Source organism: Mauremys reevesii, linkage group 10 (assembly GCF_016161935.1).
Source record: "Mauremys reevesii isolate NIE-2019 linkage group 10, ASM1616193v1, whole genome shotgun sequence".
In the NCBI taxonomy this organism is placed as follows: Eukaryota; Metazoa; Chordata; order Testudines; family Geoemydidae; genus Mauremys; species Mauremys reevesii.
Genome location: NC_052632.1, coordinates 54,489,508 through 54,505,157, shown reverse-complemented (window position 1 = coordinate 54,505,157; position 15,650 = coordinate 54,489,508). Strand labels below are relative to the sequence as shown.

At 44.3% G+C, this 15,650-nt stretch overlaps 1 protein-coding gene across 8 annotated transcripts in view; it reads right to left on the bottom strand.

Moving 5' to 3' along the window:
* The window catches only part of NPRL3 (NPR3 like, GATOR1 complex subunit), a 115,900-nt gene that overhangs the window by 77,004 nt on the left and 23,246 nt on the right, over nt 1–15,650 (bottom strand). For 5 of the 8 annotated variants that reach the window (XM_039492698.1, XM_039492692.1, XM_039492694.1 and 2 more), the window contains exons 5-7: nt 13,696–13,849; nt 10,030–10,111; nt 165–302 (exon numbers count right to left, since the gene is read on the bottom strand). In XM_039492698.1, coding sequence (XP_039348632.1) covers nt 165–302; nt 10,030–10,111; nt 13,696–13,849 — 374 coding nt within the window. The remainder of the gene's footprint in view (nt 1–164; nt 303–10,029; nt 10,112–13,695; nt 13,850–15,650) is intronic. The other 3 variants (XM_039492693.1, XM_039492697.1, XM_039492696.1) reach the window with 3 other exon arrangements.

Below are 15,650 nucleotides of genomic sequence, written 5' to 3'. Positions count from 1 at the left end.
GAACTAGGAGCACAACGAAAAAAGTCAATCTTTATTATTTTCTGTAACATTTCTCAGTAAGGCTGTAAAACGTTTGGGTCAATCAGAACAAAGGGAGAGAAGTTAAGTGTTAGTGTTAGAGAGGCACAAGAACATTCGGGCACTGAAGAATGGGGTATATTTACCTAATAGCTTTCAGGCTTCTTTCAATCGCTTCAGGAGGGATAAAGCTTGTTGCAACGTAATGGATTTTATGAGGCAGACAGAAACTCACTTCAAGCCAGTTGTTGATGTGCAATCGCACCACCCCTGTAGTACAAAGACTTAAATAAAAAATAAATAAAAAATAAAATAAATACAGCATTTGCTGCCTCTCTTGAGTAAAAGCAATGGGCCAGATTCACCCGTGCTGATGCCAGAACAAAAGAGAGACTGCACCTCCCTCCTTTCAGCAGCTGCCAGGGACCAATTTGACTCTAGTCCAGGGGTGGGCAAACTTTTTGGCCTGAGGGCCACATCGGGGAATAGAAATTGTATGACAGGCCATGAATGCTCACAAAATTGGAGTTGGGGCTCTGGTTGGGGTGCGGGTTCTGGGGTGGGGCTGGGGATGAGGAGTTTGGGGTGCAGGAGGGTGCTGGGATCGAGGGATTTGGAGAGAAGGAGGGGGATCAGGCGTGGGGTAGAGGGCTGGGGCGTGGGGAGCAGCTCAGAAGTGCAGGCTCCAAGTGATGCTTACCTCAAGCGGCTCCCGGAAGCAGTGGCATGTCCCTTCTCCGGCTCCTATGTGTGGAGGAGCCCCCAACCCTGCTAGAGTGCCGGAGTGGGGCCATGCAGCTGCTTCCAGGAGCTGCATGGTGCGGCCCCAGAGCCTGCCCTCTGGAGCAGGGCCAAGATACAGCGCCCATGGCTGAAGCAGGTCCAAGCTGCGTGGACCTGATCTGGTGCCCCCGGCTGGAGCGCTGAAGTGGGGCAAGCCCCAGACCCTGCTCCCCAGCTGCCCACCCCTCCTCTAGTCCATAAGGCAGGGGTGGGCAAACTATGGCCCGGGGGCTGCATCTGGCCCTCCAGATGTTTTAATTTGGCTCTTGAGCTCCCGCCAGGGAGCAAGATCAGGGGCTTGTCCCACTCCAGTGCTCCAGCCGGAGAGCGGGGTTGGGGGCTTGCCCCACTCCACACGGCTCCCAAAAGCAGCAGCATGTCCTCCCTCTGGCTGCTACACGCAGGGACAGCCAGGGGGCTCCGCACGCTGCCCCCACCCCGAGCACCACTCCCACAGCTCCCAATGGGTGATGTGCTGGAAGCCTGAGACATTGGTTGAATCAGCCACGTTCCAGTGCATCCTCTTGTGTAAATAGCTAATGCTACCTCTCAAATAATGCATTGTGAGATCTATGGGTGGTGCAGGCTGCCAATTTTATAGTGTTTATCTAGCTGCATTTCATTTAATCCTTTCTTTACATTTCAAGAGGTCTTCTGTTGGCCAGGAACCACGGCCAATGGGAGTTGCAGGGGTGGTGCCTGCAGATGAGGCAGCGTGCAGAGCTGCTTAGCCGCACCTCCACATAGGAGATGGAGGTGGAACATGCCACTGCTTCTGGGAGCTGCTGAGGTAAGCGCTGCCCAGACCCTGCACCCGACACCCTCCCATGCCCCAACCCCCTGCCCCAGCCCTTATCCCCCTCCTGCCCTCTGAACCCCTCGGTCCCAGCCCAGTGCCCACATCCCCCATCCCCAACCCAGTGCCCACACCCTAGCCAGAGCCCAAACACACATGCACCCCACCTCCCTACCCCAACGCCTCATTTCTGGCCCCACCCCAGAGACTGCACCCCCAGCTGGAGCCCACACACCCCCTGCACTCCAACCCCCAGTTCTGTGAGCATTCATGGCCCCCCAAACAATTTCCATACACAGATATGGCCCTCGAGCCAAAAAGTTGGCCCACTCCTGCCATGAGGCCTGCTTTAAACTTGTCTCTTATAGGCTATTGCATGGTCACAGAATCATAAGAATGCCCCAACCACACTCCCTCCCTCCTCCAGCTGGCCCTGACCCCACACCAATGCACTGGGGAGGGAGGGAGGATCTCCTTTAAAGTTGATGCAGAGGCCTTGTGGGGGGTGTTCCCGGGGGAGGTATGGTGGGACTGGATGGCACACAGGGCAATGATGAATTGGGCCCAACGTTTCCATCATAATTTTACTGCACGATAAAGAGGGAGGGAAGTTCCCTTACTACACATAAGGCATTACAGAGCAACATGTCACCACAACACTGATTCCATAGATTCCACCTAGGTGGTTTGGTTTCCCATTGACCTGCTCATCACAAGAAATCATGAAAGTTGTTGTTAAATAGTTCCTTCATTCTAGGAAACCACAGCATCTAAAACTAAACTTTTAAGCTTATCCAAGAGAACAGAATTGAAGTGGAGAGAATATGCACTTCAGGAACGATAATGAAGTTTGATCCCAGTGTTTGGCTGGAAAGCAGCATTAAATACCTTTTATTTAATACCCCTGGAAAGCAGGACACACAGCAAGCAGGGAGTTTGAGGCAACCAATTTCACTCAAACAGATTTTTGTTCTTGTTTTTAGATGGTGACATATTTACTCCTCATCTTTATGGCATTCACTACTTCCTCCACCACCCAAGTACAAGCACACATAGGTAAGACACCCCACCCTCTGTATTATAAACATGTCTGCTCAAAAAGCCATTTCTCATTACATGAGTGTGCTGGTTGAGGCCATAAAAAAAAAAAAAAAGCTGATATCCCATCCACACCAGTTGACATCAGCATTTACATTAAACAGTTCCTAAAACAGAACCTGAAAATCAATTCAGGACACGGAGCCCTAAAACACTGTCTCTAGCTGCAGGACTATCTGGATTCAGAACCACAGAGGTCATCCCAAAAACGTCAGTTCTTTCTGGATTGCATTTTTAAGTTTTTTTTTTTTAAAATACATTACATAATTTTCAAAAAGGTTCAATATTTAAATTATTTCTCTGACAAGCTGTGTTCAAAGCACACTCACCAAAGTTATTAAAACTGACCAAGCTAAGCACTGCACATGCCAAGAAAGAGGCAGTTAATCAACCTCAAGAGGCTTGGATAAGGGCAGGCAGTGTCCCACTTCCCCTGGATTTTCAAAACCACAACACACTAGGAATAAAGTTGTAAAGTCTTTGCCAAAGTCTCACTTCTAGATAACCCAAAATAAAATGGCATCTATGGAGCACTACCTCTGCCAATCGAGGGCTCCCCTTTGGGAATTGATCATTTGCTCTAAAACATTTCAGAGTGGAAGAGAACCAAATTAGAAAAAGAACTTAAATTTACTCAACCAGGGTGAAAGAGGAGTCACACTAATCGCCTGACTGCTGGCTAGTTGCCAGGTTTTTGACCAATGGGAACTGGTGGTTTGCAGGCTGCTCTGCTGAGGGTGCTAGTGCAGAGCAGAAGGGGAAGTCTATTGCCAGGAGCAACTATAAAAAGTGGGTGCCTAAAATTAGCTACCTAACTATATTCAGAGCCCTAAGTGGCCTGACTTTCAGCCGTACAAGGAACTTACGGCTTCCACTAGCCTATGGCTGAGCATACATGGTTTTAAATTTTATACCAAAGATTACACTTTTAAAGTTTTGAAATTTTTGGCGAATTTTTTTTTTTTAATTTAAAATCAGTGTTGTACACCAGTACAGCAGAGAGATTTGCAGTGATAAGTGTACGAACAGGAACACAAGAACGTTCATTCTCAATTCTCAGAGCCAGAGACCAAAGTCCAATAACTTTGTTAGTAGTTTTTAGAGCTGTGCTTTTTCTTTGTGCCAGACACTAGTTCTCAGCAGAAGCAAGTCCAGTAATAAAAGTTTAACATGGAAACAGCCCCAGAATTTCCCATGATCTCTGTGCAAAAAGCATTACAAAAAATACACTGCACCCAAAGCCTTGGGGTGCACTTCACTGCTTGGCTGTGGCCAGGCTGGGAGGGTGTGTGTGTTTTTCCTCTGATACCTTCATTTTATGTCAAACTTCAAAACAGACAAAAATAAAACAAATAAATAAGCAAACAAACAAGAACACCTTCACAGAAAATCCCATTTTAAAAATTAAGCATCGCAAAGTTTCATTTAAATACATTTCCTAATTCTTCTCTGAACAGGTGCACATGGGCATTTTCCTGCCAATGTGACTCAACCTAGAGCTGGCGAGCCCAATTCTCAGATTAGATGATAGTTCAGTATAAAGCAGGGATCAGCAACCTTTGGCATGCAGCCTGTCAGGGAAAGCCCCTGGCAGGCCGGGCCGGTTTGTTTACCTGCCGCTTCCGCAAGTTCGGCCAATCGCAGCTGCCACTGGCCGTAGTTCACCACTCCAGGCCAATGGGGGCTGCAGGAAGCAGCGCGGGCTGAGGGATGTCCTGGCTGCAGCTTCCCACAGCCCCCATTGGCCTGGAGCAGCGACCTGCTGCCAGTGGGAGCTGTGATCGGCCGAACCTGCGGATGCGGCAGGTAAACAAACCGGCCCGGCCTTCCAGGGACTCTCCCTGGCGGTACGCGTGCCAAAGGTTACCAATCCCTGGCAGGGCTGGCTTTAGGCCGATTCCCCGGAATTGGGCCCCGCGTCTAAGGCGCCTTTTTATTTTTATTTTTTTTAAACTCACCCCGGCGGCAGTCCGCTCCGGGGTCTCCAGCCGGCCCCACGATGACCGCAGCGGCCCTGGCCGCCAGCCCTGCGGCGGCCATCCCCCGGCCGGCAATCGGAAGTGCTGCTGAAGACTCGGAGCACCGCCCGGTGAGTACAAGCCAATCCCCCAGGAATCAGGCCATGCACTTGCTAAAGCCGGCCCTGATCCCTGGTATAAAGCCTTCCCAAATTGCAGTCATTCTACTGAGACAGCCACCAAAGGAGCTAATTATGTGGCGTATGTGCTGAGTCCCATCAATAGCACCACCACCACTAGGAAACAGGGCGGGCAGAAGAGTTTTCACACAGTGCACCAAGTTCCTAAGGCTAGAGTGTCGACATAGGGTGGAGGTGGGGGGCACTAGACACTTCAGGATACCTTTACTTTGATTCAGGTCTGTGCACTGCAGTGTGGACACCAGAACCCAAGGTTTGAGCATGGGTCAGAAAATTCTTAACCTAGGGTTAAAATGCAATGTAGACACTCAAGCCCAGGGTTCCCTGACACAGGTCTGCTAACTCAAGTTCCACTATCCCTAGGCTTACATTGCTGTGTAAACAATAGCCTAAATTACCAAATATGCAAATGTATGGCTTGGGGTGGAATAACAATTTTCAAATGTATCTGACTGTATGTAGCGTTTACAGAAGTCTGAAACGTCAGCTTTAAACTGAAGCTATGTTGCAGGTTTAGCTAGAGTGCAGCTACTTGCCACTCCGTAACACAGCAGTAGTGGAGCAGAACAGGATTCTGTGCTGTGTTGTGCATCATCAAACTCATTAGCTAAGATCTCATCCCAGAATCATTACTACTCGTAATGATTTGAGCAGCAGAGACACCACAGCTTTACTCTCAGATCCCAGGCTAAACTTGAAGACCTTGTTGTTAGAAAAATCCATTACTTGTAAATTGAGCAAATTTGATATGGAAGCCACTGAGAGTTGGAAGCCACTCCACTCACACATTCCTCAATCCCACATCCAGTCAACAGCCTTTAAAGGGCATCCAAAGTTACACCACAGTACTGCAAACAAACTGGTTTTTCTTGGACTTAAAGGATGGAATTTAAAACACACTTGTTTATCCTGGCTAAGGAAGACCCAGCAGATTCACCCATAATTGACATATATTTGGTACCATGCCATCAAGAATGAACTCTTAAAATACAGCACAGTCAAAAGGTATTCTGGATATAACATTCACTCACACTATTTACAATGCTCAAAGGAAACATGAAAATAAAAATGGATTGCACAGAACAAATTATTAGGGGTGGGATCCACGAAAGGACTTAGGCACTGGAACTCAGTCACAGTGCCTAATTTTTAGGTGTCAAGAAAAAAAACTGTGATCCACAAAGATGAGTTAGATGCTTAGGGTCCCTGAACAATGAACAGGGAGGGACAGACACCTAAGAATGCAATCCACAAAAGCCAACATGCTAGTCGCAAAGCTGCCTAAGCTAGCCAACGGAACACGCCAACAAGAGGGGTGTGTGCTAAGCCCCCGCTGTCGAATTCAAAATTCAACACAGGCACTCAGCACTTGTGGAAAATCAGGTCTGAGATGTCCCAAACTAGGCATCCAAAATTGGTAGATACTTATGAAAGTTTTGGCCTTAACTTCTGCATCGCTGTTTCTCCATATGCAAGATACAGATAATTATAGCTACTCACCTTTTTACAGCACTTCATGTATAAGCAGAGTGTCCTATAGACATGCTTATTAGATGCTATTCAAGATATACCCCAGGAAGGGGAGTATAGGCTTGTGTTGGTAGCCTTCTCTTTGAAATACAAAGCAATAGCCATTTGGAGCCTTGAATAAGACGTAGTCCTCTTTGCATGTACACTACTTGTTATCTGTTATTTATAGCTTTTGTACCAAGCATTACCATGCAGTATGCCTGTTACAGTGTTAGTACATTCATGTGGTGATGTCATAATTCTATTGACCTTGTAGTAGCCTCTTCTACTGAAACATGGAGACCAGTTTGTGTATAAGTAGTTTGTGTATAAGCTTGTCTAGATGACTAGTCAGTGTGCTGCAAGGTGGGCTGTAAATCTACAACATACTAGCTGGCCATGTGGACCTTTAAAAGTAACAAAGAATCCTGTGGCACCTTATAGACTAACAGACGTTCTGCAGCATGAGCTTTCGTGGGTGAATACCCACTTCTTCAGATGCAAGTGAACCTTGTTACTATGCACTAAAAGTGTGCTGATCTACTCTGCTTTGAAACACTCCAACCTGCCACACACTAAACTAGCCATCTAGATAAGCCCACTGTCTCAAAACCCATTTGTGGTGTATGTATCTAAATAATGGCTATCACTTTTGCTCTGTATTCCACCTTGAAATTTCTATAAAGCCTGACTGTCTTGTGGGGACATTGGACATTTTGCAAGACAAAGCTGAAACAAAATGCTAACAGAGACACACCACCCTCATGAAGATTTTCTCTATTTTAGTTCATTCTTGCTTTGGTTGTCACCCTTGCCCTAAAAGAAATCAGTCAGGCTGAAAGTGCGTGGTTGCTCTTGTATGAGAAACCTATCTGGAGAGAGGTGGAACAGTAGAGCCCCTCTAAATAAACAGATAATATTTTCTTGTTCAAAACCTGTAAATGGTGGACTGGTGTAAACCTAGCAAACGCTCTCTGCAGCTGCAGTTTAAACTATGGCAAACAGTCCGTCTAGTTACCTAAATTTGGACTAGTGGGAGGGTTTAGGTTTTATGATGGGTGCATGTTTGCAGCTTAGAAGTGAGCTATATCTGAGGTATTCTGGCATTCAAGCCACTGCTTTTTGTTCACGTTGTAGGCAGAGTTGTGTGGAAAATGTCTGAGGATCCTAAATGCATTAAAATCTTTTAAACTAATCATTAAAAAGCCCTGCTTTCCGAGGTTCTCTTCTACAGCCATTAGGAAATCATGGGAACTAGTGGTATAACTACCTGTAATCATGACAGCCCACACCATTTATACTGCAATTTAAAAGATAGGAGCATTCAATGCATTTTGAGCAGTGACAAAGGTTCAGATATGTATACCTCTCATGACACAGAATGAAGCACTAAGGATACATCAGACCTGACTTGAAATACTCCAGTGCCATCTAGTGGGGAGCGCCTTGTAGGAAAATACTTTGAAACAATTGCATCCCTCTCAGCTACAGCACCACAACTCCAATTAAAGTCAACTCAGAGGTTTGGCACTGCTGAAAATCAGGTCCAAGATGTTTCAAATTGGGCATCCAAAAATCAGTGGATGTTTCTGACTTGCTTGAGTGACTTGCCCAAGTGAGTCACTGGCAGAACCAGAAACAGAACCTACTTCACAACCCCATGTGCCCCATATACTGCACCATGGGGCTTCCCAGGAGGGAAACTACCAGAAATTCATACACAATTAAGACAATAATTGGCTACTATCAAGATTTATAGCTATTTGTTTTGCACACCTCAGACTAATCAAACAGATACAAAGCATATATGTTGTAAACAACTCTAATTGTACAGTTATGCCAATACAATGCCACAAAAATCAGACTCTAAAGATATAAAGCAAACAGCACTTGGTGAGAAAACCATCAAACAAGTTCATTCCAGCTTTAACTGGAATAGTCTCTAGTAACACCTTCAAATCAGAAATAAGCCAGGTAAAATAATTAAAGACAAGATTCCATTGAGCAATGCTCCATGAAGTGAAATAATGTGGGAAAAGTTTCCACTACAGCATGGATGAGGGCTGGGGGGTAGTGGCCTACTCCCCCAGATAGCCCTCCCTGCCCCAGTACACTATCTCAGTGGAAGGCAGCTGCTAATACATTGGGGAAATTGTGTGGGCACCGCTGCTATGTATTTTCTGTCCTTACTATGAGTTTTGGTCCTAGAATCAAAATTCTCTGTCACTGTTCTCAGCCACTAGATGTCACTGTATTACTGGGCAGACCCCACAGTCTATCATCCAGTGGCAACCTTAGTGAATCACAAATAAACAAACCAGAAGGAAGATAGAAAAACAAGAAGTGAGTGAGAGTTTGGCCAGACCAAAATCCAGGCCAAGAAAAATGTTTTCAAATAAAACTCAGAGTATGTTTTACAGGATTCACACCAAATCCAGATTCTGTAGCTTCTTTCAAAGGGGCCTGAATTTCTTCCAGAAGCTTAAAGATCAAAAGCGATTAACATAGAAAATTGTTAATCATTCCTATCTAAAATGCTTCTCTGACCCCAATTACAGTAGTATCTAATCATGTGTCTTTAATATATTTATCCTCACAACAACCCTGTGAGGTAGAAAAGTGCTACTACCCCCTTTCTGCAGATGGGGAACTTTAGATCCATAGAGATGAAGTGACTTAACCAAACTCACCCAGGGAGTCTGTGGCAGAGCAAGGAATTGAAGCCTGGCCCCTAAAACACTGAATCAACCTTCCTGCTCTATTTATCTGCCAAGACCCCCAGTTCAGGGTTCTGTCTCCCCCTGCTGTGGTAGCTATTGTCACCAACACATGCTAGTGCACCAAATGCAGCCCTTAGCTCTGCATTAAGGGGTTAGCTATGCCATGACTGTCAGAGCAGAAAGACACACAGGCTGGAATTTTCAAGAGGAGCCCTAGGGAGATAGGTGCCCTGTTCCCACTGAGATTCAATGGGAATTGAGCTTCTAACTCCTTTAGGCATCTTTGATATCCCAGCCAGAACCATTAACTGGTCAGGCTTTGACAGGTTGCAGTTTACATGATGCTAATGGCCTCATTCATTCAGGCTTCCATGCACGCAAAGTGTAACCAAGTGAGGTGGGGGCAACCTGTGGAACTGCGAACTATGTTACATGGGGCAGTGCATAAAATTGTATGTTTGGGGCACTTGCTGGGAGAGCTGCTGACAGGATACTTTGCAAATAAGTTGTCATTAGGCCTCTTGCCAGCCAAGGAAGAGTAGCACAATTCTTATAGCCATGACAAAGACTCCTATCAAGCCTCAAATAAAATAATCCCTGGGATATCCTATTGGAGAGACCAAGATAGCAACTTGGTCTCCATAATATTTCTGATTTACTCCAACAGCTAAACTCCATATTGCTACAAATCTCCACTTGGTTTAACTTCAAAGCCCAAAGGGCCACTTACTTTCTGGGCTCTATACCTGTTCATGTTCACTGACTTGGATGAGACTGAATCAAATGCAATACAAAAAATAGAGGCAAACCTCCTCTCTGAACTGGTGTCTCCAGTAATCACTAATGGGAAGAGACACACAAAATCAGATGAGCTAGTGATAATATACAGTGGAAGACTTTTCACTAAGAAGCAGAATAGCATGGGCTATCAGGAGGATTCCTCTTACCTGTCATAAGCCTCCTTGAGGTCTCTGGCCAGCTTGCACTTGGGTAGAATGTGATGGAAAGGTGATTGTGGACCTTCTGCTGCTATGGAAAGATTAAAAACAAGAAAGCATTCAACAGTTTTCAAAGCAGAGAAACCTTGCTTTCAGATGGTCATCTGAATTTTGCACAATTGTAATAGCAGATTCTGTGGAAAGATTAGACAGTGACAGATTCAAGTCTGTTTAATCCACATTCACCTTTCACAGTGGTTGTTTTTTTTTTAATTAAGAACAATATTATGAACTTCTTTTTGAATCCCATGAATCCCAACTTTATGCAATATGGGCATCTTCACTAATCTGAGGAGCAACTACTTCTTTATGTTTTTACTTCTAAATTTTAGTTTTTAATGCTTGTAGCAGGACAATACATGTTGTGCCCCTGTGAAAGTAAAGCCAGGTGCAAACACACCTAAGAGGTTAATGCTGGTTTATTAGTAATGCTCCAGAAATTGACTCCATACTTTAACTATAACAGCTCATGCAACTGGCTCACTCTCAACAGAATTGGGATTCTTAGGTTATTACACAGCAAGTAACACTTTCAAAAGTGCCTACATCCCACTGACTTTCAATGAGACCACAGGCTCCTAAGTGTCTAAGTCACTTTTGAAAATGAGACTGTGACAACATGGCCAATGTAGTATGGTGGGTCCTGCGCTTTTCTTGGTGTGGGGCTAAGATGCCAACCCTTGCCCCTGCTCTTGGGGCACCAAGGGCCCCACTAGTGGCCTAGGAAAGTGGTAAAGGAGGGAAGCAGGGGAGGGGTCTGGGTTTGCTCCTTACTCTGAACCCCAGCCCCTCTCAACCCCTGCGGGTTCTTACCCTCTTCCCCCTTGGGTAGGGTACCTTTAGTCCTTAAACACTGGGCAGGGTCTCACTTACTCTGTTTTTCTGATCTTCCAAGTCTCACAGCACACCTCCAAGCTCCAGTCCTCTCTCCTTCTCCCCTAATTGCCTGAAGCTGGGGGGTTTATTAGGTTGCTAACAGGGCCTTAATTGACTACAGGTGCTCCAATTAACCTGTGGCAACCCTCCCTAGTCAACAGGGAACTGCACCTTAATTAGCCTAGGGCAGGGGTTGGCAACCTTTCAGAAGTGGTGTGCCAAGTCTTCATTTATTCACTCTAATTTAAGATTCTGTGTGCCAGTAATACATTTTAATGTTTTTAGAAGGTCTCTTTCTAGACATCTATAATATGTAACTAAACTACTGTTGTATGTAAAGTAAATAAGGTTTTTAAAATGTTTAAGAAGCTTAATTTAAAATTAAATTAAAATGCAGAGCCCCCTGGACCCGTGGCCAGGACCCGGGCAGTGTGAGTGCCACTGAAAAAATCAGCTTGTGTGCTGCCTTCGGCACACATGCCATAGGTTGCCTACTCCTGGCCTAGGGCTTATATACTTCCCCTCGACCATTCTCCCACTGCTCCCTGGCCCTCCTGTATCACAAAGGCATAGGTGCTTTTGAAAATTTTACTGAGTGACCTTAAAAAGGGACACATCTTCATAACAGGTTGAAACAATGCCATGTTATTATCTACACTGGTCATGGAAACTACATGCGAAATAGAAAGATCCCTCTTGAGGCTGGCTAGAGGGCTTGGCATACAGGGTCACAGAATGGGAAACCTGGATTTGAGATTACCTGAAGGCTTTCCCACATCTGGATAGCAAATGCACCAGAGGGCAAAGCTGTATCATTTGTACTCCCTCCCTAGTGAATGACAGGAGCGGAGCTAGTCACAAAAGCAGCTGAGCTATTTCACTTGTACAGCAGGGATCTCTATGCAACACAGGTGACCTCAGAGACGATAAGGCAAAGTGGAGTCAAACGCAGTCAGAATGATAAAAGCCACAGAACCCCATTCAAACTGGCCCCATTCACAGAGTGCCCTTTGTTTATACTCAAAAGAACAGCTACACCAAGATATCTGGGGATACCAGAAAAGCTGTCTCAGGTAAATGCTTTAGTCTCCTGCAACCTGCAGTTTTCACTGTTTTATTTGTGTTTCAAAAATATCAGACTAAAACTAAAGCTCCTTTGCAAATGCCAACTGTGGGCTCTGACAGACTGGTTAGTGTTCGTTAGAGGCTTTACCAGCTATGTCAACCATGATAGCTTACTTCAGCTGCAGTTCATGCAGCCACCACCGGATTTTAATTCTCTTCACCTGAATCCAAACCTCACCTTGCATAGGAATCATGACAAAGACTCATGCACAAGCTCTGACTGTAGGCAAAGCCACATAGTGCAAACACATGCTCCAACGCTGAGATCTTGCTGCATTATGATTGGGCTTTCAGCATTAGCATTTTCAGCAACAATTTTATACTGAGTTTATAACTACATGCCACAAAATGGCAATAATAAACCCCTCCAGAAAAGAGCGACAGACCTCTTCTCAGCTCTGCAAGGAAACATCTTCCTTTAACACACAAAATGGTTTGGGTTTTGTTTTCTTAAAAAACAAATGAACAAAACAAAATGACAAGCACAAGAAATTCTGCAGTAAGAGAGCTCTTTCAAAAGGTCGGATACACATGGGAGTCTTGAGCAGGAATTATAGAGAAAAGAACCATAACAGTGCCTCAAGGGCTTGAGATTAGAGTAGGTCACCTCAGGGACTATAAGGGGAAGGGAAAAGCAGAGATAAGGCCTGAGAAGGCCCATGTGTCCAACTGAATCATACACTGTATGCAGCATTGTTGTAGCCATGTCAGTCCTAGGATATTAGAGAGACAAGGTGGGTGAGGTAATATCTTTAAAAAAAGAGCTCTGCATATGCTTGAAAGCTTGACTCTGACCAACAGAAGTTGGTCCAATAAAAGATATTACCTCATCTACCTTGTGTCTCTGATTGAATCACAGTGAGAATCAGAAAGACTATTATAGCAAAAGGTCTCTGTGGGTTTTCCAGTACAACCCCTACTTTGTGGGAATACACACTTGGGCACATACTACCACAGCTCAGAAGCAGGGTTTCATTGGCTGCTGGGTTAGTAACTGGCACATAATATTGTAGCTGACTTCAAGCATACCACCATCCTCCAAAAATAAAAGCACCTCTCTCAAAGATTTGCCCCATTTTTTATTTGGTTTTAACAATGGGATCCAATTATTGTAATACATTATGTAAACTTTAAAGGATAACATTTTACACTGTAGTAGTATTCCTTTTTTAAACAACTCCATTCCAAAACTGGAACTAGTCTCATTCTTTCTTGCTCGTTTGTTTAAATGCACTATAAACTGGAAATTACATTCTGAGTAACTTCTCTCAAGCAGAACCTGGAAGTTATGTCAAGCAGTAAAGAGACAGCCTTTATACATGTACAAAAATGGACTTAGACGAGACCCTGATTTTGCCCATGACCCCCAATCAGGTTGGAAACTCAAGGCTCCAGATGTGAAAGGTTAGCTCACTAAGTCACTTTGTTACCCAGCTTCCTGGATTCCTGCTACTGCCTAGCTGTTACTAGACATAGGTACAACACTAATATTCTCAAACCATGGTAATCTGCACTTAAGTGGATTATTCACTAAATTGGCCAGTAATTGACTCTCTCATGTCGAAAGTTCCCTCCGGTAAATAAGCTCCCCATTACCCTGAGCTCAGAACTCACTTTCTGACATGGCAGACACTTCATCCTGAATGGCTAGGATCAGCTTGGCCTCTCTGGTCAGGTACTGACAACGACGCTCCTCATGCTGCAGAACTATGGCAATTCGACGAGAGAGGTTGTGTAAACAGTTGATCACCGATGGATCTGCGTTGGCCTACAGGCAATACAGGAACAGACCTGGTCATTAATTCAGAAGCTATCAAACACAAATGAAACTAGATTCAACATGAGTGTTGCACTGTTGGACAAATTATTTTTTAAATTTTCATTAAAGATAATGAATTATCTTTAATAGTTAGGTTGGAGGTCAGCCTCCCTGGCGATTGTCAAAAGAAAGATTTCTCTGGCTCACACAGTAGTAAAGCTGAAGGACAGAGATTCGTAACTAAAGCACGTCAAACACACATAACTAGGCCAAGAAGTAGTCATGAAAACAATGAGGACGGATCTCCAAGTTGGCATGTACAAAACTACTAACATAACCTAGGGCACGATTACTCATTTTACTTGTGTATCTTCCCATTTGTTACTGGACCTTTTACTAAAAGAAAGATTAACGCTCTGACTGTCTGTTCTGTAGAGGGAAACTTCAGACTACTGAAAAATTTAAAATACCAATACATTCCAATACAAAAGCACTGGAAGTAGAAGGATGACATAGCTTTTACCACAAGCCAAACTCTCCACACTGGAGCACTGGTGTATTACTCTTTTTTGTCAAACCTTTGGTAGCTTATTTACACCGACTGCAAAAATCACATAGCCACCATTATTTTAATTCTCTTCACCTGAATCAAAGCCTGGTCATACACAGGAATAGGGACAAAGAATCATGCAAATGCTCTGACTTTAGGTAGAGCTACATAGTGAAAACACATGCCCCAATATTCAGACCTTACGCATTATGACTGGGCTTTTGGCATTAAAATTTTCAACATTTTATGCTAATCACTAGAGAACTAATAAGGTGTTTTGACACTTAATCCCAAAGAAAATGAAATTGGATTTAGGTTTCCACACTTCTAAAAAATATTGCTTATTTAAAACATTCCATTTGTAGGTGTCCCTCTAGAATGAAAGTGCTGCAAAGCCTATCGGCCACAGACAGCTGATAAGGTGGGGCTCACTGGCTCTAAGCCAGGAAGGGTGCAGTAAGCAGCTGTTTTATGTCTGTTAAGACATTTAAAGGAATTTAAGGTTTAGGCAGCAGATAACCTGACATCTAAACTAGAAAACCATGAGTCAACATTTTTACAGGCCAACATTTTTGCTGAGTCACAACACGTTGGTAGGGCTGAAACTTAGCACAGCAGGATCACTGCTGATTATAACATTTGGGTCTTAGCCTGTTCTGTCTGTCTGCTGCAGATGGACTCATCTTTATCTTAGAGTACCTCCACCCTCAACTTGGAGAAGTCATCTGCAGCAGTAACTCTATGTTAGCAAAATTCCATTTGCTTTACATGCAGTATGTTCCACAGACAGTTCTTTATGAAGAGAATGTCATTTTGGTAAATACAATGCAGTGCTGCTTAAAAAGATGGCAAAGTAAACTCCAACTGAATTACAAAGCCAGAATTTCTGCTTTTGTTCCCTGAAAGAGGCCCATTAGAAATTAGATTCTAGAGAAATACAAGCTACACCAAAGTCAATGGCTTCACTGCAAATCACCAAGTTGCCGCACAGAGCATGTGAATGAATAAGCAATATTTTCAACATAAAACACCTTCAGAATGATGTTTATACGTTTTCGAGTTTCTGAATTCAATTCTGGGATAATTCCATCTCTCTATTAACTCTGTGAAACTCAAGCAGAAAACCCTGTACCCTAGTGAGGGAGAACTTAGTCATCACAAAAAAGCCAACAGCAAAGGACATTAGTATAACAGAAAAACCTTTGTTTCGCTGACAGTACTTCTAACAACTGGGGGGGGGGGGGGGAGGAGGGGTAGGAA